The sequence below is a fragment of the Thunnus thynnus genome, chromosome 5, assembly GCF_963924715.1.
Source record: "Thunnus thynnus chromosome 5, fThuThy2.1, whole genome shotgun sequence".
In the NCBI taxonomy this organism is placed as follows: domain Eukaryota; kingdom Metazoa; phylum Chordata; class Actinopteri; order Scombriformes; family Scombridae; genus Thunnus; species Thunnus thynnus.
In genome coordinates, this window is record NC_089521.1 from 25,179,708 (window position 1) to 25,204,210 (window position 24,503).

Sequence of the window (24,503 nt, forward strand, 5' to 3'; positions counted from 1 at the left end):
TGGAACATATCAGATTGTATTTCATGAGAAAAATGACAGTAAAATACAGTTATAACTTCTTGTGTATATTTAATTATATTCCCTGTTGTGTATAACTGAAACTGGAATACGAGCCAAATCTCATAGTATTCAGCTTTAAACTGAAAACTGTCCATCAGACCATGATATGAATAGCCTATCCTGTTTGGTCAGAGAGGGTAAAGGAGTTTGATCTGATCAAATCTGTCATCAGTGTTGACACACCATGTAATCTTTGTGTACACACCTATAACCTACTTTATTACTCTTGACCAGTTTTCCCCCTGGCTGTCTATCATGGGCAGAACTTTTCCACCACAGAATGAAACATTTACAAATGTTGGCACCTTATTATTAGTGGCTTAATGCCTGTTAAGATCTGCTAAAAGCATCCATCTTTTATTTCTCCAACGAGCAGTTATATAAGACACTTCTACAACTTACTTGATGATGCCCCTGTTGATAAAAGGTTTGAGTAAATATTTGAATATGCCAAAGTTCAACATTATCATTTTATTTCTCAGAAACCTAAAAAGACTGCAAAGACTGGAGGTGTATTATATTGTATACTGTCAACAATTCATTCCAGTAATCTGTTTATGCCTCCAAATGTATAGCATTGTGTTGTATTTTCCAATTATGCAGTCACGTTTTAATGCCAGTTTAAAGCACTGGCTTCAAGTTAGCCAAAGTCATTTAATGTATCCAGTGTTTTCCATTACACAGGTCTGACATTAATCATTAACAAGCCCTGTGAGTGAACCTTCACAACATCTGAACCGTTGTGGACTAAATTTTAACCTCTCATGCTAGAAAATCTTAAACCAGATGCTTTCACACATCTAATTTAAGCAGCACATTTGATTTTGATTTGAAGAGACAGGATGGACCCTTCAGAGAAAACAGACTGCAATCGGAGCAGTGACCTGTGGTTGTTACACAGTTACAGAACAGCAGGAAGCTGCAGAGAGAATAAAGAAATACAGTTCATTAATGAGCCCCCTCTGTTGTTTTTGTCCTCTTTTGTCTGTACCCCACAGACTTTTGCAAGCACCACAATGACTCTGGATGAGCTACTCACATGCAATTGAGAAGAAAGGAATATTTTCATGAATGACAGGACCAATGAATAATAATAGTTAGATAGGATTTCTAGCTTTTTTAACAGAACTGAGCCAATATTTGCTACGGTGTCACTCAGTCTTGTGCGTAGATGTAAATTTCTGTGATTTTGTATAGTTCTGAAAATTCTCTCCAAAGTACATCCCATGTTCCATCACGCCTCTTATAATAAAGACAACATCTAGAAGTGGAATGTAAAACAAGATATAAACAAATGTGCGGATGCCTCCACTGGCTTGATAAACAGTATCATCATAATGCAATGGCCCACTAAGTAGTCCAGCCGTCATCCTGTTGTGGAAATTGTCTGAAAACACTAAACACACATATGAAATAATACACAAAACTGCTGGGTTGAACATTAAAAAATATTATTGTACAATAAGGAGACAGAACACAGATAGATTTGCATCAGTTTGTCTCCCCAAACAAAGACCTATTCTATTATAGTGAGAGAAGGAACAGAGAAATGATCTGTGATTGGTCAAATCATACAAACTTACGGAGGTATAGCAGCCATGAGGTATACACTTACATGCCCATGTATACTAGATAAGAGCCACATCTCCCAAGGACACAGGAAGGCAAAAGCCCTAAGCTATATGTGGCCTTTGACCTCTTAACCTGTCCTGTTTAATCCAAGACCCAGGATGTTACCTTATCATCCTTGCACAATTCTGCACATTAAAATGATAAGCCAATCCTTTACAAACCTTATTTGTTTAGCTCCGCTAGCCTTACAAATAGTTATATCAGAAAACTTCTTTCTCTGGCCTAATACACCTTTAAAGCATCCTTCTATCCTATCCTCTCCCAAACAAAGAGCAGATACTTGGTGGCATGACCTGGCCTTATATCTACATTGTATCTGCTCAGGCTAAACTACAGTGGCTGATGATGGTTTGATAGGCATCTTCATCACTGTATAACCTGTTCCACTCTTACCAATAACCACTAACTAACAATTCCTCTGGTATGAGAAACTTGAATTATGTCCCTTGACCTGTCTTACCAAATAAAGGAACATGGTTTGGTTGGTTGGTTGTTCATACATAAAATTTCTGCAGTAATGAAGTCAGGCAGACAGCTTCATTTTTTATAGAAAGCTGATGTGACCGTGTCTTGAATTATAATTTGGTCTGAGGTGGGGGGTGGGGAGTTTACTGAAAAAAGACATCACCCTGAAAGATTTCAGACAGGAAAAGCAGAAGCACATCACTCCCCCAACCTCCATAAAGACCCTCTGGATTGTGACCTCCTAACAAATGCCTTGAAACGGGCCACTCTGGACCCCTGTGGTGGGAAAATGTTCTGAATGGGCAACTGGGTCTGTGAGGAAGGAATTTGGTTGAGGGAATAAAGACTCTTTTCTGGGGGCTGAATCTAGGATGTGTTTGGAGCAGGGGCTTCATGAAGCTGGAGTGATGTTTTAATTAGAAGTCAGTCAGAAGAGACAGATTAGAAATTTCACCATTGAAATATTGCAGGCTCTCTTTGTGAATCTTTTACACAAATTGTTTAAAGTATACAGGGCTTTTAGATGATGCATTTCTGTATCTTTCGTATCTTTTTCAACCCAACATCAGTAATGTGTAAGACTATTATTGCCCATGTGCATACAACATGCATGCCTGTGATACACAATCTACACATCCACCTAAATACAAATCTGACCAGCCTCTCCCCCATACTTTCTGGTTGCTCTCTGAAGAGAAAGGCCCTGGGAGAATGTGTGTGTCAAAAGGTTACGCAATCAGCCCACCACGCTGAGACAGCACAGACCTCTAGTGTGCTATGGGGAGTGAGTGTGTGTTTGTGTGTGGGGGTGTCTGAATGGATTTGGGTGAACGGGAGGGTTGGTGGGGGAGTCTTCAGAGTGGGGCAAAGCAGAGGGAAAACTCTCCGCGGGCTGCACCAAAGTTTTCAATTTCTCAGATCTCCGCCCCTCCATGCATGTTATATAGTGAAACCTGAAGCGACAGCAGGCCTTTATTTGGTGCCCCACTCTCTTCTGGCAACTGTCATTGTACAACATTATGAAAGGTGAGTACCTTTAATTGTTCAGCTGATTTCTGATGTCAGACCTCCAGATCATATGAGCAGATTTTTTTCAAATGCATATGAACGCAGTGAAATTAAGTTGTTGCTGTTTTTGATGTAAAATGAACAAATTTATAGTTGTCTTGTAGACTTTTATTTGATTATTTATTATTATTTATTTACTTATTTATTGGCAGCAGAGCTCAGTGAATGCCATTGTTTAAAATGATCTCTAGTACATTTCATTTCTGCAATGCAAATGAGAAAAAAATAGCTTTTACAGTTCAGTTGTGACATTCAGCAAATTTTTATTCAGCACTCTCCATTTCTTGCTGATAATCATCAGAGAGCAGATCAAATGGGACTAAACCTGCTGCTTTTTTAAGACAAGAGCTGCTTGAACAGAATGTAATTCATCCTTGGCCAATAAATACAATCATTTTGCATCACTTTTCTCAGATCTAGAAAAAGTTATTTTACCAGAAAAAATGTCCTCTGTTAAGCATTTTCATGTGAAATATGGATATCGTTTTGTAACTTTTGTAAACACGATACACCGTCTTACAAATTTTGATAAAAAAAAATATTGAATTTCTTAAAAGGATCATAAATCAAACTAATATACTAAATCATGGTTGACAAAGTATTCAACATTCTGAGCTGTTCTGTAAATCTTTACTGTAGGGGTGGTGACACTGACGTCCCAACCTCGTGTAACTTTTATGTTATGTATTAGCCTGCTATTATCAAACAATGTAAGTCTGAACTGCATGTGTTTGGAAGAGGAGCCCAGATTATTGTCTTTGTCCATGAGTTGCAACAAAGACCCACAGCACTGAGAGACTGTAATTTCACATCCTCTGGCTGTTGCTCCTAAATTGATAAGACGAAGCACCATATTGATTCCTGAGTGATCTTTCAGTTTGCTCTGTGGTGAATTTTCACTTTTACCCAGATATCAGAGTCTATACCATACTTATGTAAGAAAGGGTCATTTGCACTAGCTGGTGTACAGTAATATATAGAGTCAAGACACTAATACAAAAAAGAAAAAAAGTATCCAATTGTTTGATTAAACATCTAAGTCCACTCCTGATCTTGGGATCTAAATACAATACCCATACAAAATAATCTCATCTCAAGGTTATTAGCTTTTTTGGAGCTTGCAGTCACAGCTAACAGTCTTGAACAACGTGTATATCAAATACGGAATTTAAAGAGCAACTTAAAAGCAGCTGAAAATATTGTTTTTTCTTACCTCCAGTCATTTAACTTCTCACCTTTCTGCAGTGATGTAGAAGTGTACTCCAGTCAGTACACTATGACATCACTGTTGGGCGTGGTTACAGGTGCAACACACTTTTTAAACTTCTTCCAGTGTGGTGTTAAAGGGACACTCCAGTTCAGTTTACTCATCTTGAGAAGTACTACTCAGACTGTAAAATTGGTTGTATAATGTCTTCTGTGACTCTGAAGGGAATATGCATTACAAACTGGAGGTGTGGGGTTTAAAAGATGTTGATATTTACAAGATAGCGGGGGGTCTAATGATAGATGATATTAACTTGCATTATGGGAAATGTAGGATCCAGTGTTTTTGAGGCTTGACCCATACAAGAGACTAAAAGTCAGTGATATTCCTGCTTCTGCCGCTTCAATTTGGACAATTCTGTTTTTTGTCTCTTGTGAGTCCTCAAACCTTATGGAAGTGCAATGCTAAAATGCTGTAGCACCACTTTAAGTTACCCTTTAAAACAATGCCTCAAATGTCCCATAGTGTATAGCTCACCATCTTGATTATGATGTCACGTTGATGCTTAAGAATCATAGGTGTGTTAGGATTAGCAGCTCATCAAAATGACAGATATGCAGTACAAAACGGAGAACGCCATGTCCAGTAAGTCAGCCAATCATTCAGTCAGTCAATTGCTCAGTCAGTCCAACGCTTTTCAGAGAGCTGTGATGTTGGCACTGTTTCCTGGGATAAAGCTTTATGTGCCTTGATGAGGTCATTCTCAGTCTTGGCATATTTTCTCACAGTGTGCCTCTCCACTGTTGTTCTATAAGCATGTATTTCTTCTATTTCAGTCTGACTCTGCTATAAATAATGATAGGATTTAGTCTCACCTATTAAAAGAGCTATATTTGAAGTGAGGTATTTGGCTTGCGTGTTAAGCTTCCCAGTGTCCACAAAGAAACTGTGAAAAAGTGAAGTAAACTGTGATCTGGCTGCATGGCCAGTGAGGATTCTCATTTGCCAGCACAGAGCAGAAGGGGCTCCTCTGCTTTTGTTGCACCAAGCCTTCATTCCCACCAAGTACCTTCTGAAAACAAGGGGCTCTATTTTTACCTCAGGCCGCAATTTGGCTCCAGTGCAGAAGATTTTGGCTCATGGAAGGGATCCAACCTCCAACCCCATGCACGCAGATCACACAGAGTCACACTTGTGCTCCACCTCTGCCCTTTGCCAGTAGGAGCACATTCCTAAAGGTGCCTTCACACAAGGCCTCTGGCTAAATGAGATTTCCATGTCCTGTGTTGTTTTCAGAGCTAAAGAGAATATCTTAATAGGCCATGTGAGAACAGGTCAGGCAACATGTAACATATTTGTTTGTGTGAAAGGCAGAGGAAGTGAGAGAGTTTCAGTGTCTACATATATTGTTGTAACCAAATTAATTGAGCATATCTCCTGCGGACTGATGACCAATTCTTTGGACTGCGGCAGTGACCGCAATACGCTTCAGAGAGAGGAAACAGGGTAACAGAAAGGCTGAGAGAGGCCTGCTAATGAAACCTGACAGGAGTGAGCACAGTCAGTGAGTTGTCTGTTTCCTCTACAGAGAGAAATTCTTTCAGCAGCACTGGCCCTGAAACAGGGTCTGGCTGAGGGCTTGACCAGCTTCTAACATGGTCACGTAACATCAAGCCATTACTGACCTCATCCAAGACAGGAGAAGTAGTGACATACAGTACATTATAGCTCATGTAAATATGAACAGGTATATTTGGCACATGGGAATTCTCCTTTAAAACTTGCCAAGGTCCTGAAATTCCTTCCTCTCCCTCCAGGGTTTAAGTATATTTAATCTTCAAATGGGCCACCTTTACTAGGCAAGGCAAGTCAATATTTGTATATAGCACATTTAATTACAACTGACCTTAATGTGCTTTACACTGAATTTGCGTAAAGCATGCATGTGCTGGTTTCTGTCTGCTTTTCAGATGGAGAGTTGAAACTTTTGAAATTTACAAATTTATTAAAACTGAGCTGTAGAACATCTATTTAATCTATTGTCAAATGACTTAGAGGTAAGACATTTTTCCAAGATTCTCAGGATATACAAAATGATGATCTTCCAGCTGCATGCTGCCCTCTTAGAACTAATGAATCATTGCTGTGCTGCAGACAGCATCTGGGCTTTTGCTGTATATTTTTCTTTTTCCATAACTACTGTTTTTTTCCTTAAGGACACACGGGCGACATGGAGAACCAGTCCAAGGTGGAACCCTACAGCCGGCCCCTGGACATTGTGCCCAGTACAGAGGAGAAGATGACAGACAGGGGTCAGTGGGGCAACAAGCTAGAGTTTGTTCTATCAGTGGCTGGAGAAATTATTGGCCTGGGGAATGTCTGGCGTTTCCCCTATCTTTGTTATAAGAATGGGGGAGGTGAGTGTTGGAATTATTTATCTCTGTTTTGTTTTTTGTCTTTTTATCTTATCACCTGTTTGACTCTAAAGTTTGGGTTTCTTCAGTTAGTCAAGCATGTACAACATCAGGGTGTGGTGGCTGATTCCAGCCAGAAGCAGGCTCCTGGTTGAAAATGTGTTTTGATTTGCAGGGATTTATTTTTTGTAGGTTTAGAGGGATTTTCCACCACTTTTCCTTCCCTTAAAAACCAGTGCTGGCTGCACTACCAAACCTTGAAAGTTTCTCGAGTCTTAAGTGGTTCTACCACACAAGCACAAGCTGAAATAACCTCCTGAGAGGAAATGATTTTAAATGAGCCTAATACAAAGTTAATTTGTGATCTATTCCATGGAGATCCATTGTCCAATGAAGGTCACGGCTGACGCAAAATAACCAAAGAGCTGTTCAGATTGTGGCTTTTTTTCATGCAGCCAGTTACTGTAGCTAATGTATTACACACAAGACCTCACTAAGATTTTATTCTGTGAAAGGGCAAAAAAAAAAAAAAAAATACAGAGCAAAGAATACAATTTTGTATGACTTCTAGCAAACATGTTTAGCACCTAGAAACTTTATAGAAACATTTCCACCATGTAAAAGTGTTTGAATGATTCTATATTTGCACCAATCTTAAGAGCATATTTCAAGGCAAATTTTGGAATTGCTCCTTTAATGTGTGTGTGCTCATACTAGGTGCCTTCTTCATCCCATATCTCATCTTCCTGTTTGCTTGTGGGATCCCCGTCTTCTTCCTGGAGACGGCTCTGGGACAGTACACCAATGAGGGAGGCATTACCTGCTGGAGGAAGATCTGCCCTTTGTTTGAAGGTAATCTACAAGTTTTCACAGGAAAGGGTGTGTAATGGATGGTTGTATTAAAATATCCAACAGTACCAAGACTGGACCAATATTAATGTTTTTTGTCCGCAACGATCAAACTTTTTGGTCAGGCAATTTTAATGCCTTTCACAGTCCTTAAATGTCATTTCATATGACAGGATTAAAATGTTTCCTGTGCTTTGTAAAGGTTTTCTGTGTGGGGAAGCTTTCACATCATCAAACATCTTCATGATATTTTGAATGTAAATGTGTAATGATTTAGTGATCCTAGTATGTGTGCGTTATTCTGAAACAATGAGTTGCTTGTGCACTACTACCACATACTGTCTGTACAAAAATGTGGGATGAAAGCTGAATTTTAGACACTTGTGTGTGTGTGTGTACATGGTCTTTATGTGCATGTTTTCTTTTCTGTGTGACAGTGTACAGTATCTGTATTTTGTACATACAGTATGTGTGTTGTTTTGTGTGTATCTGTGTGCATGCATATGTGTCAATACTATCCAGTTTGCATGCCATGCAGATGTGGGAGGATGATGGATGTAGTTACAATGGCTGGCAAATCACCAACACTGGCTAACATCCCATCCCATCCATCCAAAGATTTTCCAGTTCAGTTGTCTTCAAATAATTCTGTAATCAGCCATAATCATAACCCACAGAGGATGACATCTGGTGAAGAGTCGAGTCAGGCGTGCAATCTTGTGTTGGAGCATGAGTTTAACCTAAAGATTGTTCATATTATAATTTACCCAGCATGTCATTCACTCAACTGTAAAGGGAGCTGAAGACTGGTTTAATCAAATGCTGTTTTTTCCAAGGTGAAATTATGCCTCTTTGTCTGTAGTGAATGGGACAGTCATGGAGCTCTTGTCAGCGATTCATTATCACTTTCAGCAAGTCACTTGAAATAAAAAACAGTAATTGCTCACATGTTAGGCTATGAGTATATTTCTAACTACATTGAATGTGTGGTGTTCTCAGTGCAGTCAAATACAACAATACATGCACTATCCATTTAATGGCATTCAAGCTAGATGGAGGTGCTTCTGAGTCACAAGGAGAGCAGAAATTACCTGCAAGACAAGTTTCTAAAGTTCTTAGAACTACATTAAAATATTTACATCTGTGTTAATAGATCCAAAACATCCAATCCATGTCACATATTTTACTTGTGGTCACATGTGTTCACAAGCTCCATTTGACTGGAAGGGGCAGTGAAAGAGATTATGTAGAAAACATTTAGCTGACCACCTGTGTCAGATTGGATGGTTAATCCTGCAACACGTTTTGATTGGCCATTTAAGAATTGTGATCATTTGGGCTACTTTTGAAGCATTTTTGTTGGGTTTCACTGCCCAAATGTGTATTACAGTTTATTACAGTTGAAACTTTTTGTCCCATTCCAATTATTATTCTCTGTGATAAAAAAAACCAACATCTATAACATTTAATACATTATCTGATGGATTTTGATTTTGTTCTAACATTTTCATTATTGTAACTGTGGTTTTGAGTTTCACTAACTCCTCTAGCCTTTGATTGGGCTAGTTTTTGTCAGTCCCATCTGGCAACACTGCTGACCACAGTGGACACGCTCTGGTGATTAAAGCCAAATGTTGTGTGTTGATGAGTGTTTCTTGTCAGTCACAGCTCCTACCCCAACCATGTTTATTCAAAAACAAGCTGCATGGTTGCAGTTTTCTCTGTAAATGGCTTTGAATTTAATTTCTTTTTCCACCAAAATAGCAGTATATTATTGCTCAGTGCTGTCAAATTGATGTTTTTACTTGCAGGAGTTGGTTACGCTACCCAGGTGATTGTTGCTCTGCTGAACATCTACTACATCATTGTGTTAGCCTGGGCCATCTTCTATCTGTCCAACTCCTTTACTTGGGACCTGCCCTGGGCTTCCTGCAACAACACCTGGAACACAGGTAAGATACAGGACAATATATCGATCAGCAAAAGATGTGCCTCTGCTAGACATGTGTAGTGTATATGTAACCATCTAATTAATCTGGTGTAGCCAGGCTTTGTGCTCTTAGAGGTGGAGCACAAAGTTGGTTAGAAGAGGACCAATAGAAGTCTGCAATAGGGAATTGATGGTAGAGCATGCTGCTAGTGTTAACTCATGGACTGAGGTACTGTTTTAGATTAGATTTTTCTTTTGATCTAGCTATCTTTTTTGTTTATTTTAACTTTTATAGTGCCCCCCTTCATCATTTCATTAATTTGGTAGTTTCATTTTATCTTGAAGGAAGTGAGTGCTCCTCCACCACTTTTCTCCTCCGTCTCAGCGGTGGCATTGTTTCACTTGCCTGTGTGTAACTTGGAAACCTGGGATAAAGCTTGGATTTCTTCACAGGATTGAATGTCTTTTTGTCTTTCCTTCATTCAAGATTCTTGTATGGCATTTCAGAGGGGGAATAGCTCCATCAATCACCATGAGAACACCACCTCTCCTGTCATTGAGTTCTGGGAGTAAGTGCCTTTTTGTTTGGCTATGTCCTCAAATGGCCTACTAGGTGTCAACAAGTTATATCTCGTAGCCTAAATACAGCTTTTCTACTGGTTGCAAAGTTTTACAGCTATAAATACACTGAAGTTGTATATAATGAATTTCAAGACTGGACAATAAGACATTTCTAATGTTGGTCCTATTTGTGTGTGTGCCCCAGACGCAGAGTGCTAAGAATTTCTTCAGGTATTGGTCACATTGGCTCTTTGAACTGGGACCTAGTTATCTGTTTAGCCGTTGCCTGGGTCATCTGCTACTTCTGCATCTGGAAGGGTGTCAAGTCCACTGGCAAGGTGAACCCCTCCCTCCTTTCAAGACGGACACATTTTCATAGTACTGATAATTATCTGTAGTATTTCTAAAAAGTCTTTATAAAGTTGCTTTGTTCTAGTTTTCCTTACACATGCGTGAAGTGATGCATGAGTTTTTTACAGTATCTTAATCAGCAGAAGATGATAATAATACAAAAACCTGGCAGTTAGCAGTGTTACCCACATTAGCTGAATGAACAGAGATTGACATCTGAACCTCAGTCTTCATCAACTAAAAACTTCAGAACACAAAATACTAACAATAAAAACATAAAACAAAAAGCAAACAAACAAAACACAAGATCCAATCTTCTTTTCTTTGAGAAGAACTTTTGTAAAATTCTGTCACAGATTTAACATAATAAAACAGTCGAATCTATGCCTAAGCATACATACAACATAGTGTCTAGAAAGGGAGGAATTGTCACAAGTGTAGTAGATACAAATGGCTGATGAGAAAATGCTGCTCTTTCCCTGCAGGTGGTTTACTTCACAGCCACGTTCCCTTATGCTATGCTGCTGGTCCTGCTGATCAGAGGAGTCACCCTGCCAGGAGCCTCCAGGGGAATCCACTTCTATCTTTACCCCGACCTGGGACGGCTGTCTGATCCACAGGTAGGTTAGAAACACACTTAATCCAGGGGGCACTGAACCTGTGGCAACCATAGACTGTAAAAAGAATATGGACGTAGTCACTGACATCACCCATTGTTTTGTGGACTGCCATTTTGAAGCCTCGAGTTTGGCAATTTGTCCGTCGCCATCTTGGATTTTTGGAGCCAGAAGTGACCATATTTGGATGAGAGGGTGGAACTGACCCTAGCACTAGCTGCTAGATTGGTTAGCATGGTGCATTTACAGTCTATGGTTAACTGTGCTCATGCTAATGCTAACTTTTGCTAGTGAAAAACAGGCTTAAAACCAGTAAAACAAAATGTACTTACCAGAAAAACTCAATAGCTGACTTCTTAGAGGTTCTTTTACAACAACCAAACCATGAACAACTTTTTAGGTGACCAAAATGTTACAATTAACTTTCATGACCTGAAAACAGCGGCAGAGCTATACTCTGTGAATCTGGGGTTACACGATGGTTACATTACATAATCAACGTTGTTGCCGTGGTAGCAACTTGTTAATCACAAGGTAGCCATACCTTAAAGCATGCCCTGCTCTATCATCTATTTTACTCTAAATGGGACCATAATGTACAAAATGAACATCATGCTATTTTTAAAGAAGACTTGTAACTATCGATTGAGACTATAAACTCATTAGGAAAGTGTTTACTGTGGTAATAAATCAAGTGAGAAGTAGGGTCTTTTTCTCATAGACTTCTATACAGTAGGACTTTTTTTGTAGCCGGTGGAGTCACAAACTGCTGGCCATAAGAAACAATGCAGGTTTAGGGCAATTCCACATTGACTCCACTTTTCAGACCGGGAGCTACCTGCTTGGTGGCGACCAGCTGCAGTAGTCTGTCTCTGTCTCCTGTCTTCATTTTGTTTGTCCAGTTTTGTCTTAATACAAACTGTTTAATGGACAACAACACTTAATCATGAATATGGTTAACACCAACAGTGGATTACTATTCATCTTGGTCTTTCTGATGGCTTTGCAAAATCAGATAGGCCATATGACTGAGTTGGGCACGGGTGTGGCAAACAAGAAATGCATTGCAAACAATCAGCACATTGCATATAGTCGAGAGTTTCTCCTGCAATGTCAAGATGCAAGACTTAAGCCACCATACCAACCTGATGATTTTCCCAATGAAATTCAGATTGGATGTGGACCTTGAGATTGAGTGGTTTGGGATTCTGGTGTGCCTGGACTGTGACACACAGCAGACTAGCTGGTAAAACACTGGGTGGAGGGGTATGCTTATAAATAAACAAGTGATGGTGTAAGATCGCTGTGGTAAGAGAGACTTTCTGCAATCAGGACATTGAACTGCTTTCTGTTTCACTCAAACCTTTTTATTTACCTCGCAAGTTCCCACAGCTGTTTGCATCTGATGTTTACATACATACCAAAGCTAATGCAGATGCAGCAGCAGAGATTATAGCAGAGGTGGTACAGTGCCGGCAGTCTATTTCTCCAGGTGCACCTAGTCTGATAATGGGCGACTTAACTTTATGTAACTTTCATCCATCACTTACCCTACCTGGCATGACAGAGTCCTTGACTTATGCTACAGCTCTATTGAAGGAGCCTACAAGTCTATTTCTAAAGCATCTCTTGGTACCTCTGATCATAATGTTGTTTTCCTCGCTCCAACTTCTTCCGCTATGACCCTGCACGGTTATTTCAATTGCACCAATTCTGACATTTTTAAGGATGCCTGCAGCAACCTAGACTGAGTTTGACCCTCTGCGAAGAAAATGTTATCCCTCATAAATTGTGTACAGTGTTCTTTAACAACAAGCCATGGAAAACTATATCTGTCAAATCTGTTTTGAATCAAAAAAGATCTCCTTTTATCAGGGAGATGCCACCCAAAGAGCAGAGGCAGCTAAAAATGTGAAAAAGGAAATAAGCAAAACTAAATTTTAAAGAGTACGGTCTGGACCTGCTCTATGTGAAAAGTGCCCTGAGATAACTCCTGTTGTGATTTGGCACTGTATAAATAAAATTGACTTGACTTGACTTGACTTAAGCTGAAATATAAAGACAAAGTAGAGAAGGAACTTGGCAAGGGTAACTCTTGTTTTGCATGGGAGGGGATCAAGTCAATGGTGGGGATTGAGAGGAAAGGGAAGAAAGCTGGTTTATCTGACAAACCTGATGGAGTGCTGGCCGATGAACTGAATAATTTTACTTACATTTTGATAAGCATGATTTTAAAAATGAACATCTAGCTTTTAGGGATGATACTAGAGTCCCTGAAAGCAGTATTGTCATCAATGAGGAGTAAGTGCTGAAATCACTCATGCACACTAAGGAGAGGAGAAGTCACAGCCCAGATGGCATTGGGGTCAGGCTACTCCAAAACTGTGCCAGGCAATTATGTGGCATTATTTCATTTATATTCCAGTGTTCATTTCTTCAAAGAGAGGTTCCAAAAATATGGAAAGACTCTATTGTAGTGCCAGTTGCCAAGGTCAGGAATCCCAAATCATTAAATGATTATCGTTCTGTGTCCCTTACTTCTCTGACTATGAAGGCTTTTGAGAGCAGTGATGTAAAGGTAATCTTAATCAAAGGTCACCAGCGTGCATTTCTTTTAAGGAAGCTTAGCAGTTTTAATATAGCCAAATCACTTTTGAAAATGTTTTACTCATCTTGTATGGAGTCAGGCCTTACCTTTGCTCTTATTTGCTTGTTTGGGAACCCACAATAATAAAGAATATGTTAAGGAAAACTGTGAGGATGATCCTTAAATCACTGGCTGTGATCTGAATGACCTCTATCTTGTTTATCAGAAGAGGGTCTTTAGGAAAGCTCAGGACATTCTTCAGGACCCTCTACACCCTCTTTACTCTGAGTTTTCCCTCCTTCCCTGGGTGTAGGTATAGGATGCATAGATGCAGCCGGAATAGATATGGTCGCTCTTTGGTCCCAGAGGCCATCCGAAGTTTGAACTTGTAACTGTATGTATGTGGACTAGTCCAGTGTTTTTGTTTTGTTACTGTTATGTCTGATAGGCACTTAGTACTGAAACTGTTTGTCCGTTTAGCTGTATGTGTTTTGGGGCTCAATCTTGATTTTTTTTATATTCCTTTAACTGTATGTGTTTGTATGTATGTATGTGTTTTAGGGCTCAATCTTGATGTTATTTATGTAACTGTTTGCTGCTAAATGAATTGCCCCAACAGGGATAATAAAGATTTCTCTACTCTACTCTCAGACATACAGTAATGTGCTGTTTTAGGCACTTTAGATGTTTAGTTTCTTATCCATAATGCAATATCATCAGGGAGGCATCTGATCAGTCCCAAATTTATTCTGCGGTAGGACAATGACCTCAAACATACAGCCAGAATCCTAAAGAACAATTTTCAGCAGCAAGAAGAACAAGGAGTCCTGCAACAGAAGGTATGGCCCCCACAGAGCCCTGATCTCAACATCATCGAGTCAGTCTGGGATTACATAAAGAGACAGAAGCAGAAGAATAATTACACACATCCACACTGATAGGAATTCTACAGGCATTGTAGAAAATAAGTCATTGAAATGCCATCTCTTCTAGAACAAATACAACATATTTCACAACATTTGATGTGCTAGTATCTATATACCTGAAAATTTTGTTATGCTTGTTTTCCGAATATGGTCACTCAGAAAAGCTATACTGTTGACAAAGTAGGTCCTTCTCAGTGCCCTCCAATATGAGTGTTACTGATCTATAGAAGGGCACAAATCCTATCTCTGGTGTCAAACACTGTGAGCATCCACGCATCCACTTCTATACCTTTTTGTGTCTGTATAACGTCACACTACTTTTGCATTGAACATTAAGTTATTTGAAAAAACAAGCAATGGTGCCACCAATTTTTCATGTACAGCGAGCTCTTGAAGAAAAACAGCGGATCGGGGATGGAGGAGGCGGTAGTGGTAGTGGTGGTGGTAACAGGGATTTCACAGTTATTTCTTTCCTTGCTGGTAGATTGCAACCAGCATGAAAATCAAAAAGAGGGCCCCTCTTCAATCCCTCTTAGGGCTCTGGGGATGAATACAAGCCCTGTGTGTTGCTAGCCAAGACAAGCTAGGCTGGTGGAGTTGGTGCCTTGGGAACACCTGCCTTTGTGTGATGTTGTGTCCAGAGCTTATGTTGTTGGTTGGACCCCCAGTCAATCAGATCTTCAGTGCTGCCTGCCAGCTATCTAAAACATGCCCCAGTGCTCTGGGAGCACTTCACAAGAATTGCAAGAATAAAGAAAAACCTCATTTGAATTTTGAAGTGCGAGTGGGTGTTTTGAAAAGAGGGTGGAAAAGTGCTGCACTTTACGCCTTGGAGAGATTGGGATGGATAACAGGCTTTGCTGCACGGATGATGTCAGGATGGTGAGGTTGAGAGGATGAGTTTTGGGGTAATGAGTTTCAGAATTTGAAAGGTGGCATTGGGTGTTGGTCTTGTGTCAAAAAAGTTGAGGTGGTGTGAGTGGAGGAAGCTTTTTCAATATGAAGGTACCTTGGGAAGCTGTGTGAAAATCAAACTCACAACAGACATCACTGAGTTGAAAAGCTTACAACAAACTTTTCCAAAAGTCTGGTGCTGCTGTGATGGAGAGAAGTCCTCAGCATCTGATATTGTAGGAATTTGGTGTTCAGTTTTGGGATGTGGTGAGATTCTCTTTGTCATTAAACATTCAGTAATGAATGATTGTTTTTTAATAAACAGAAGAGAGGGTCCTTTGTAATGTGTATGGGGTTAATGTCTATTTCCACACAGTGATACTCAAGTCCTCTATTTAGAAATTTTCTCACCCCAGCAGAGTGAACGATTTTCTGGGAGTGTTTGTGATACATAATTTAGTAGTAGTGATATTCAATTGTAAGCATGCAGACTAAAATAATGTCAAAATCAGCAAACAATGTAGCTCAAAAATCCCTGATAGCTTATGTAGGAGGCAGGTTTGGTGACAGAGAAGCTGTTGGTTTGAATCAAGTCTGTATCAATAAATATACCATTTCTCTCAAAAATAATTGCACATACAACTTGTACTTTCAACACAGTTAATGTATTAAATATACTTTCAGAATGGATAAATATATTTACTTTTTTGACTGAATGATCACACAAGTAACACAAGGTCCACTTAGTAGTTTTTTCATGAGCTTTCAACCTCATCTTACAGTGTTTCTCAGCAGATGGAAGTAGTTTTTCACTTTGGACACCTCAAAGTCAACATGACAGGGCCTGAGGACAGTCCAGAAACAAATACATTTTTGTTTCTGGACTGTATTTTAAGTTATGTCTATGTTTGGATTATTATGTCCCTTTACATGTATTTTCTCCCTTTAACTATCCTGTTTCTTTTTTGTCCCAAGGTGTGGATGGATGCTGGAACTCAGATTTTCTTCTCCTATGCCATCTGTCTCGGCTGTCTCACTGCTCTGGGAAGTTACAACAAATATAACAACAACTGCTACAGGTAAGGATTGAAATGATAATGCAGTTGGAATTTCAAACAAGTGTACACTATAACCCCTCTACATTTTTTTTAACATGAAGGGACGTAAATCTTTAAAATTGTGTTCATTCAGTAGCTCATAATAGTTCTGTCTCCCTCTCTGTGTTATTTCTAGGGATTGCCTGTCCCTCTGTTTCCTGAACAGTGGTACTAGTTTTATCGCAGGCTTTGCCATTTTCTCTATCCTGGGCTTCATGTCCTACGAGCAGAACATACCTATCTCAGAAGTGGCTGAATCTGGTTAGTAGCTATTTACTGTGTATAGAAATAGAATAGTATACTCTGTTGATTTAATATTAGGCACAATATCCTTAGATCATCTATTTCTATTGTTGTTGTGGATTGTTTTATGTGCCAAACTCTATCTGGTAAGCCTGGCGTCTCAGCAATATAGAATTTATTGTGTGATACCAGAGTCACAAACTGCAGCATTTTGTATCATTATGTCTCCTGAAACAATGTAGACCACCACTGAGTTTATGGCATTAAAAAATCTGAGTATGCAACTAGGAAATTACATTTCCATATTTAAAATGACAACATTGAACCACATTATTCCTAAATTGACAATATGAGTGGATAAAATTCAGTGTCATACATTTCTATTCTTCTCTGTCTTAAAACAATTGGAGTTGTCATTTTTGGTAATTGGCAAAATGATGGGAATCAATAACTACTTCATTGGATGAACTGAACATTTTTCTACAGCTTCTAAATGGCCTCTTTAGTTAACTTTCAAAACACTTGCCTGAACTATAATAATAAGCATTCATATGAGGAATGACCAAGAATGGTAACTTGAATGAGAAAAGGCATGTGAACTCTGTTTAACCCAGGTCCAGGTTTGGCCTTCATAGCCTACCCCCGTGCTGTGTCCATGATGCCTTTCTCCCCTCTGTGGGCCTGCTGTTTCTTCATTATGATTGTCTTTTTGGGACTGGACAGTCAAGTGAGACCAACATATGCACCACACACACAAAAACACAAGGATTCCAGTAGTTATATAGACATGATTCTATATCTGCTCAAATTTTGCGTTTTTGGTACTTTAGTAGATCAGCAACAGAACCATCTAACATTCACAAACAAACATACACACACATATACAAATGTCTCATACGTCTGGTTTGTCTCTTGATTAGTTTGTGTGTGTGGAGAGCTTGGTGACAGCCATGGTGGATATGTATCCCTCCATCTTTCGCCGTAAAAACCGCAGGGAGTTCTTCATCTTGGGAGTGGCTGTGGTCTCCTTCCTCTTTGGGCTCATCATGCTGACAGAGGTTAGTCATGTAGTGATGTCACTTTGTAGTGTTTTTACTGAATAAGATTACAGAATTAGCATGAAATCTTGACCAAGGATGGGTAACTGTACGTGTATGTATAGCTTCTATGTGAAAACAACTTTATTTTAGAGCATATTTAAAAATTTCTATTCAATTTTCATGGCAATATTGAACAATCATAGTAACAATGCCTAACATTTACATAATCCCCTATAATAAAAGAGTATAATGAGGATAATAAATAGTGGCTTGGTTGCCATGGTGACCTGTTGAAAGTCCTTTGTGTTTAACGCATAAGTGAAGACTTTCCTGCCTTTTAGATTATAGCCTGGCTGATCTCATACCAACCTAATATTAAGGTGAAACCGCCCAACTGTTACAGTTTATTTTATGGTTTGCAGTGAATATATTCTTTTCAACAGAATGTTTACTGTGTAACACTTCGTAGTATTCCCTTCAAACACAACAAATTAATCAATGACCTGCAGATAATGTTGTTTCTTAATTTTTTCCCATTATTTGACAACGTACGGGTTCTCTTTTGCTTGTTAGGTTTGTAAACCCATGTCTTTCCTCACAGGGAGGCATGTACGTCTTCCAGCTTTTTGACTACTATGCGGCCAGTGGGATGTGCCTTCTCTTCGTGGCTATTTTTGAGACTGTTTGCATCGCTTGGATTTATGGTGAGTGTGTTAGCGAGGCTGTTCGGGAATGCGTGAAGGGGGTATTTACAAGACAAAGGCTTTATTCTCACATGGCACTATTCATTCTATTCACTGCTTCTCACCAATTCATAAAAATTTAGGGCTCCCATTTGTTTGACTCACAGATTGGAAGGCATAATGCTGAGTTGGGGAAGGGGGGGGGGGGGTTGTTATTTAAAGGAAGACTTTTCTGATTTTCAAGTTGATTCCTATGGTTTTAATGTTGGTAGAATTATATATGAATGACATTAAACTTTCCTCTGTCTTCCCTGTAATAAAAAAAAAAACCCTCTTCATCCACCTCCAAAAGTCCACTGGGTGACACAAAACATGTCATCCGGTGGACTTTGGAGATCTGCCTTAGACTACAAACTACGTTTCCTCATTTTCTGTAGTGGTACTTTCAAGGACTATCAAAGGTGGGTCTCCCAAAACACTCCATCTACCATGTTATGCTAGCAAAAGGGAAAAGCAGACACTAAAATATCATACTACTAAATACTTTAAAATATCAGCATATTTAGAAGAAAACTAGTTTCACAACACGAGGCTGAATATTGTGCAGTAGAATCAGTAACAAAAGAGTGTGGAGGAGAAAGCAACCTCCGGAGCTACAGTACAACAGCAGCAGAAAGAGAGGAGCCGCAGCTGGGGTAGCTTTACAGCATCAACCAGTGCCTGGTGCAGATCATCAGAGAGATTGGAGACAGATTTGAAAACTCAGTGTTGCGACAGACTTTGTGGTGCTTTGGTAAACCTGACTTTGTTTTCTGACAGAATACTATATCAGACTTGGCCAACTCTGAGTATAGAATAGCACATCAGCAACTGCGTGTTACCTGTAACTTTTGCAGCTCCATTCAGCTTGAGCACTTAGGTCCCAGTTCCTCATCATCCAAAACAATAAAAGAAACAGTGTTTGTTTGCAGTTTTTCACCCCTTCGTTCATGATTGTTTCCCTAATCAAGACTCAGAGGTTATTTAACTGTCCACAGGCAGCTCTGACAGCATTCTGGCTTGTGTGCAGCTCTTGTTAAGTTTACAATGATCCGCGTAACTAACTCCAGCGCACTGTATGTTTTATGATCGTTGCAAACCGGTGCAATATATCCAGTCTCGATAAGGAAAAATGTTTTGTAAATGAAAACAAGCCTCAGTAAAGAGATATAATGCTGCTCATTAACTTTGTCTCGGCTAACCAGCCACTCTGCTGGGAAACCCACCCACCTGCCAGAGCGATACAGGGAATCTACAGCCTTTTTCCTCAGTTTTCTCTAGTCATAGGACACCAATTTCAGAAATAACTGCACATTTCTACTACATAGGTAACCTAGTTTTAAGAAATGATCATATTCACAACGATGAAGTTTCCCTTTAAATTTTAGGTTATTCAAGGGTCAAGTGAATGAAATCAAAAATTAGAAAATTAACTGGATGAGCTAAAAGTCAACAGAAAGTAATACATCTCTGCTGTACAAATCTTGAATCAGGACACAGATGATTATTAGATATTGATGAAATTCTCCCCTGTGTTTTCTTCTTCTCTCCCTGATTACAGGTGCCGACCGTTTCTATGACAACATAGAGGATATGATTGGCTATCGCCCCAGCCCTGTCATCAAATACTGCTGGCTCTTTTTCACCCCTGCAACATGTTTTGTGGGTTTCACATTTTCAATATACATATTTTTTACACCACTTACTTGAAAGAAGAGCAACCTCTGGTGGCCAACATTGCAAATACATTTCAATTTGTCAATGAACACAAATGGTCAAATGAAGACCTTTATTTCTATATCTTAAAGTAATGCAATGGTTAAGGTTACTGTTGGATTAGAATCAACTATTTACTTAAACAGTATTACAAATCATGTTTTAGTATAGTCACTAATCAACAAATTAAAACTATTAAGTCTCCCTTTCTGTCTGTTTTTTTCAGGGAACCTTTGCCTTCGCCTTGATCAAGTACTCACCTCTGAAGTACAACAATGAATATGTGTACCCGTGGTGGGGCAATGGGATAGGCTGGGTCCTGGCCCTGTCCTCCATGCTGTGTATTCCTCTCTGGGTGGCAATGAAACTGTACTACACGCCTGGAACACTGAGAGAGGTACAGTATGTTGCACCTAAAAGCTGACATACTTGGGGAAAGCAAAGTGTTCATCTCATGAAAATGCCAAAACCAACAATGGTTTTAGTCTGTCTCTTGGTATTTTTGGATGTCCGAACCTGACTGCAGTTCTTAGCCCCAAGCCCATTTGTTTGTATTGATGGCGTAAATCTTTAAAAGAAAGTGTCACAAATGTCTACTTTTGTTTTTAAAAAGGCTAAGTGATTTCCTAAAACAGCTGGGCTTTGAATTTGGAGTCTTAATGAGTATTTAGAGCAGCAGCAGGTTGATGTATGTATTAGGGATTCATTCAAAATAAACTAGTGTTCATCATAATAAAGTGCAACGATGTGGCTCATTGATGTGTTATTTTGACAACAATAAAGCTCTATGGCAAAGAGGAATGAGTTATATCAAACTTTGGCTACTAAGTCCATACTTCTTAGTAGAATCAATGTATTGTTGGTTTGGTCTTTTAATGGCAACCGTAAAAAAAATACAGAATATCAATGCATTTATCATTTAAAGTAAGAACTTAAAGGTAGCTAAAGTTCACATTTTTAATGAATCCTGAATATTGCAGATATCTTTAATTCTTTTTAAAATAGTCAAAGTGGGGTCCAAGTGGTGTAGTGGTAAAGGCGTTTCCTGTACAACCATAATGTCTCCATTTGTTGCATGTCATACCCCTCACTCACTCTCAACATTTCCTGTCTGTGTCTCCGTCACTATCAAATAAAGACAAAATGCCAAAATATAAACAAAAATGAAGACAGAATAATCAGAGAGTGTTTCTGATCTTAAATAATCTCTTAGATAATGTTACTGATTAATGTCTTAATTAGGTTATTTCTACTAGTGTCAGTTCAACATAATATCAATGAAATATTAAATGTGCTACATTATCTTATCCATTTTTCAATTACAGCGCCTTGTTCTCCTGACCACGCCTTCCACTGAGTTACCGAAGACAAAACAAGAGCAGGAGAAGCTGCTGGCCATCTTCGCCGCAGACGGCGACAGCCTTCAGCAGAAAGCACCTCCAACAAAGGACGGCTACTTCCCCGTTGATGAAAAGGAGTCTCATTGCTAGAGACCAGAGGGTTGGAATCAGAGCCGTGTAGGAGTCAAAGGTCACTCCTCAGCTTTGACACTGTCTGGCCCCATCCCAACTCCGTTTGCAATACCTCACCAGACAAGGTGGCGAAACAGGCACAGACTGTAAGAGACACCTGACCTGTAACTACTGATCTGTTGCTGGAGCTTTTTTTTCCTTTGTACAGTGCCTTCAACATCCAGTATGATGGCAAAACCATTCTTACTTCAAGATTTACATCCTTTTTTAGGACAGTTGGTTACCATCTCTTTTGCCAGTGGCAGAGTCACATGTACATATGGAAAATGTGGCCATTGTTGTTACACAGTGGCTAAGAATTTACATTTGATCGTGTCTGCTTTCTAAGGAAGCATTTTTTTTTCTGTTATGGACATCTCTAATGTTCAGTTAGTCTGACCTGACATTATTTTACTGATTCTAACAGCTGTCTGCTGTGAATGGAGCGCAAGAGGAGTGCACAGATGATAAAAGCTTGCTTGAATAAAACCAATGTGTGTTTAAGTGTAATGCACTTCTGTAATGTACAGTATACAGAGTACTTTATGTATTCAATCTATCAATTCAATTGTGTTGACAGCTCTGTTTTTACTGTATAGTAGAGAATTATCAGCTCAGGATGTGAAAAATATTAATAAAAAAAAATCTTTATAAGCATATTAATAACAAATTAAATGTTTGAGCATGATGTAAATAATTGGATTTTAAATTTACAATTAGCTGAACTCACCACAACTCAACTCGATTAAGCTTTTATGTTGTTTATTCAGATGTATGCTATTATGTTCATTAATTCAGTGTATGTTTTTTTTTTTTAAATTTCCTTTGCTTTACTGATCTTTGCAGAGTTGCATGAATATTTTACATGCTTTTTTTCAGTGTTCTGATCGTTGACATGATTTTAATTTAGTGCCAGTTTTGCCTTATCTTATTGAATCTTATGAAGTTAAAACATAAAGTGCCTAAAGGAGACAGTTGTGCCACTTAGATAGTACGCGCAGGGCACGCTATAATGGCTGAAGGGTTTCATTCCAAAACGATCATCTCTCTCGTCATCTTTGCTTCTGCTGTATTATAATGAACATAGGCCTGTGTTTCTTTAGATGTTGGACTTAATAAATGATCACTGATTACTGATTGGGAACACTTTTACACATATAACTTTTATATGCTAAAATTATTTTTTATGACTGAATAAAAATACTTTCATTTGAAACCTGAAATATGTTTACATATTTTGTGGGCTACACAATTCATTATTCATTACATCAATGATCAAGACAAAGTGAGAATACATGTTTAGGATTGTGCCTATTTTGATCATCAGAGAAGAGAAATTATGAATTGTAGTAATACACCTCTAGAATAGTGTCATATCCTCAAAGAATAGTGTGTATTTTCTGTTGCTATCATGTCATTTTTCCCTAAAATTTAAAAAATGTACAATATTCAAAGATAATGTTTTTGTGTATGTAAGATGATGTAGTGTTCTGCATTACATAATTTTGCATTAAAAGCATCATACCACTAAGTTTATAGCATGTACAGCACAGTAGAATACAATATGTTTAATAGTACAGAACATTGTGTTTTGAGTAGTTGTAATGTCATTGATGAACAACTTTATAGCTGATAATGCATAAGAATTTAAATATATAGCAAATATCTAATATTCTAGGGGATACACTGACAAACTTCAAATCTAAATGTGCATCATACATCACACTTTCAATGAAAAATACACATTCCCTGTATATTAAAAGGTTAATAGAGATGTGCGCCTTTAATTTCTGATATTTTGTAAGTAGAGTGCAAATAAGTAGTATGCGGTGATTAGCACTGATGTCACACAGCAAGAAGGTTCTGGTTTCGAACCTGCCGGCCAACTGGGGCCTTTCTGTGTGGAGTTTGGATGTTCCCCTCTTGCCTGCATGCGTTTTTCAACATTATATGTATAAATATATACTGTAGGTCCATGTATGAAAACGTTTTAATATACTGAGGGTTCCACTTACTGTCATAGATTTGTGATGCAATTTCACAGAAGTCTCCATGATTGTGAGAATATTATTCTTGAAATAATAGGTTAAGTCCCTCATACCAATTATACACAAAATTAAAAAGGTGTGTCTGTCACTTCAATTTCAGTTTCATGACATTTCCTCATGTCTGTGAAATGCACAACACTTTTTCCTTTTTTTTATGTCAAAATCCGTAGGCTGTACTTCTGTGGATTTACTTCCTGGTGCCCTCACACCTTTAATTTAACAGGTTGTTTTGATTGTTGTGATTGAATGAGCATGTGCAACAAAATTCATGAATGTGGATAAGAAGTGAAATGTACAGTATGAATGAACAATTTGACCTTTTAGTGAGGTAATATTACAAAAATTTAAAGGCTGTTTCTGGGTGGAGTGAAGCTCTGAGCTATCGAGCATCAATGACTTGGTGCAACAACAGGTAAAGCCAATTTTCAATATAAAATACTGCAACCAAAATGTAAAGTTTATGAACATGTTTTTTATTATTAAGTTTTGAGGTAATACTGGGATTTAAACCAATTATTCTGAAAAGTATAGCCAGTATATATAAACAATATGTCATTTATTTTAA

General features: G+C 38.7%; 1 protein-coding gene across 1 annotated transcript; it reads left to right on the forward strand.

The window, feature by feature from the left end:
• Positions 1–3,012: 3,012 nt before the first annotated feature.
• Positions 3,013–23,113, forward strand: slc6a13 (solute carrier family 6 member 13). The gene is made up of 15 exons (XM_067590355.1): positions 3,013–3,183; positions 6,649–6,849; positions 7,564–7,698; positions 9,507–9,647; positions 10,113–10,194; positions 10,392–10,524; positions 11,023–11,157; positions 16,537–16,640; positions 16,795–16,919; positions 17,516–17,628; positions 17,822–17,959; positions 18,543–18,645; positions 20,225–20,325; positions 20,606–20,776; positions 21,705–23,113. The coding sequence occupies exons 1-15, from the start codon at positions 3,177–3,179 to the stop codon at positions 21,867–21,869; spliced, it is 1,854 nt and encodes a 617-aa protein (XP_067446456.1). The 5' UTR covers positions 3,013–3,176; the 3' UTR covers positions 21,870–23,113.
• The last annotated feature ends 1,390 nt before the right edge of the window (positions 23,114–24,503 follow it).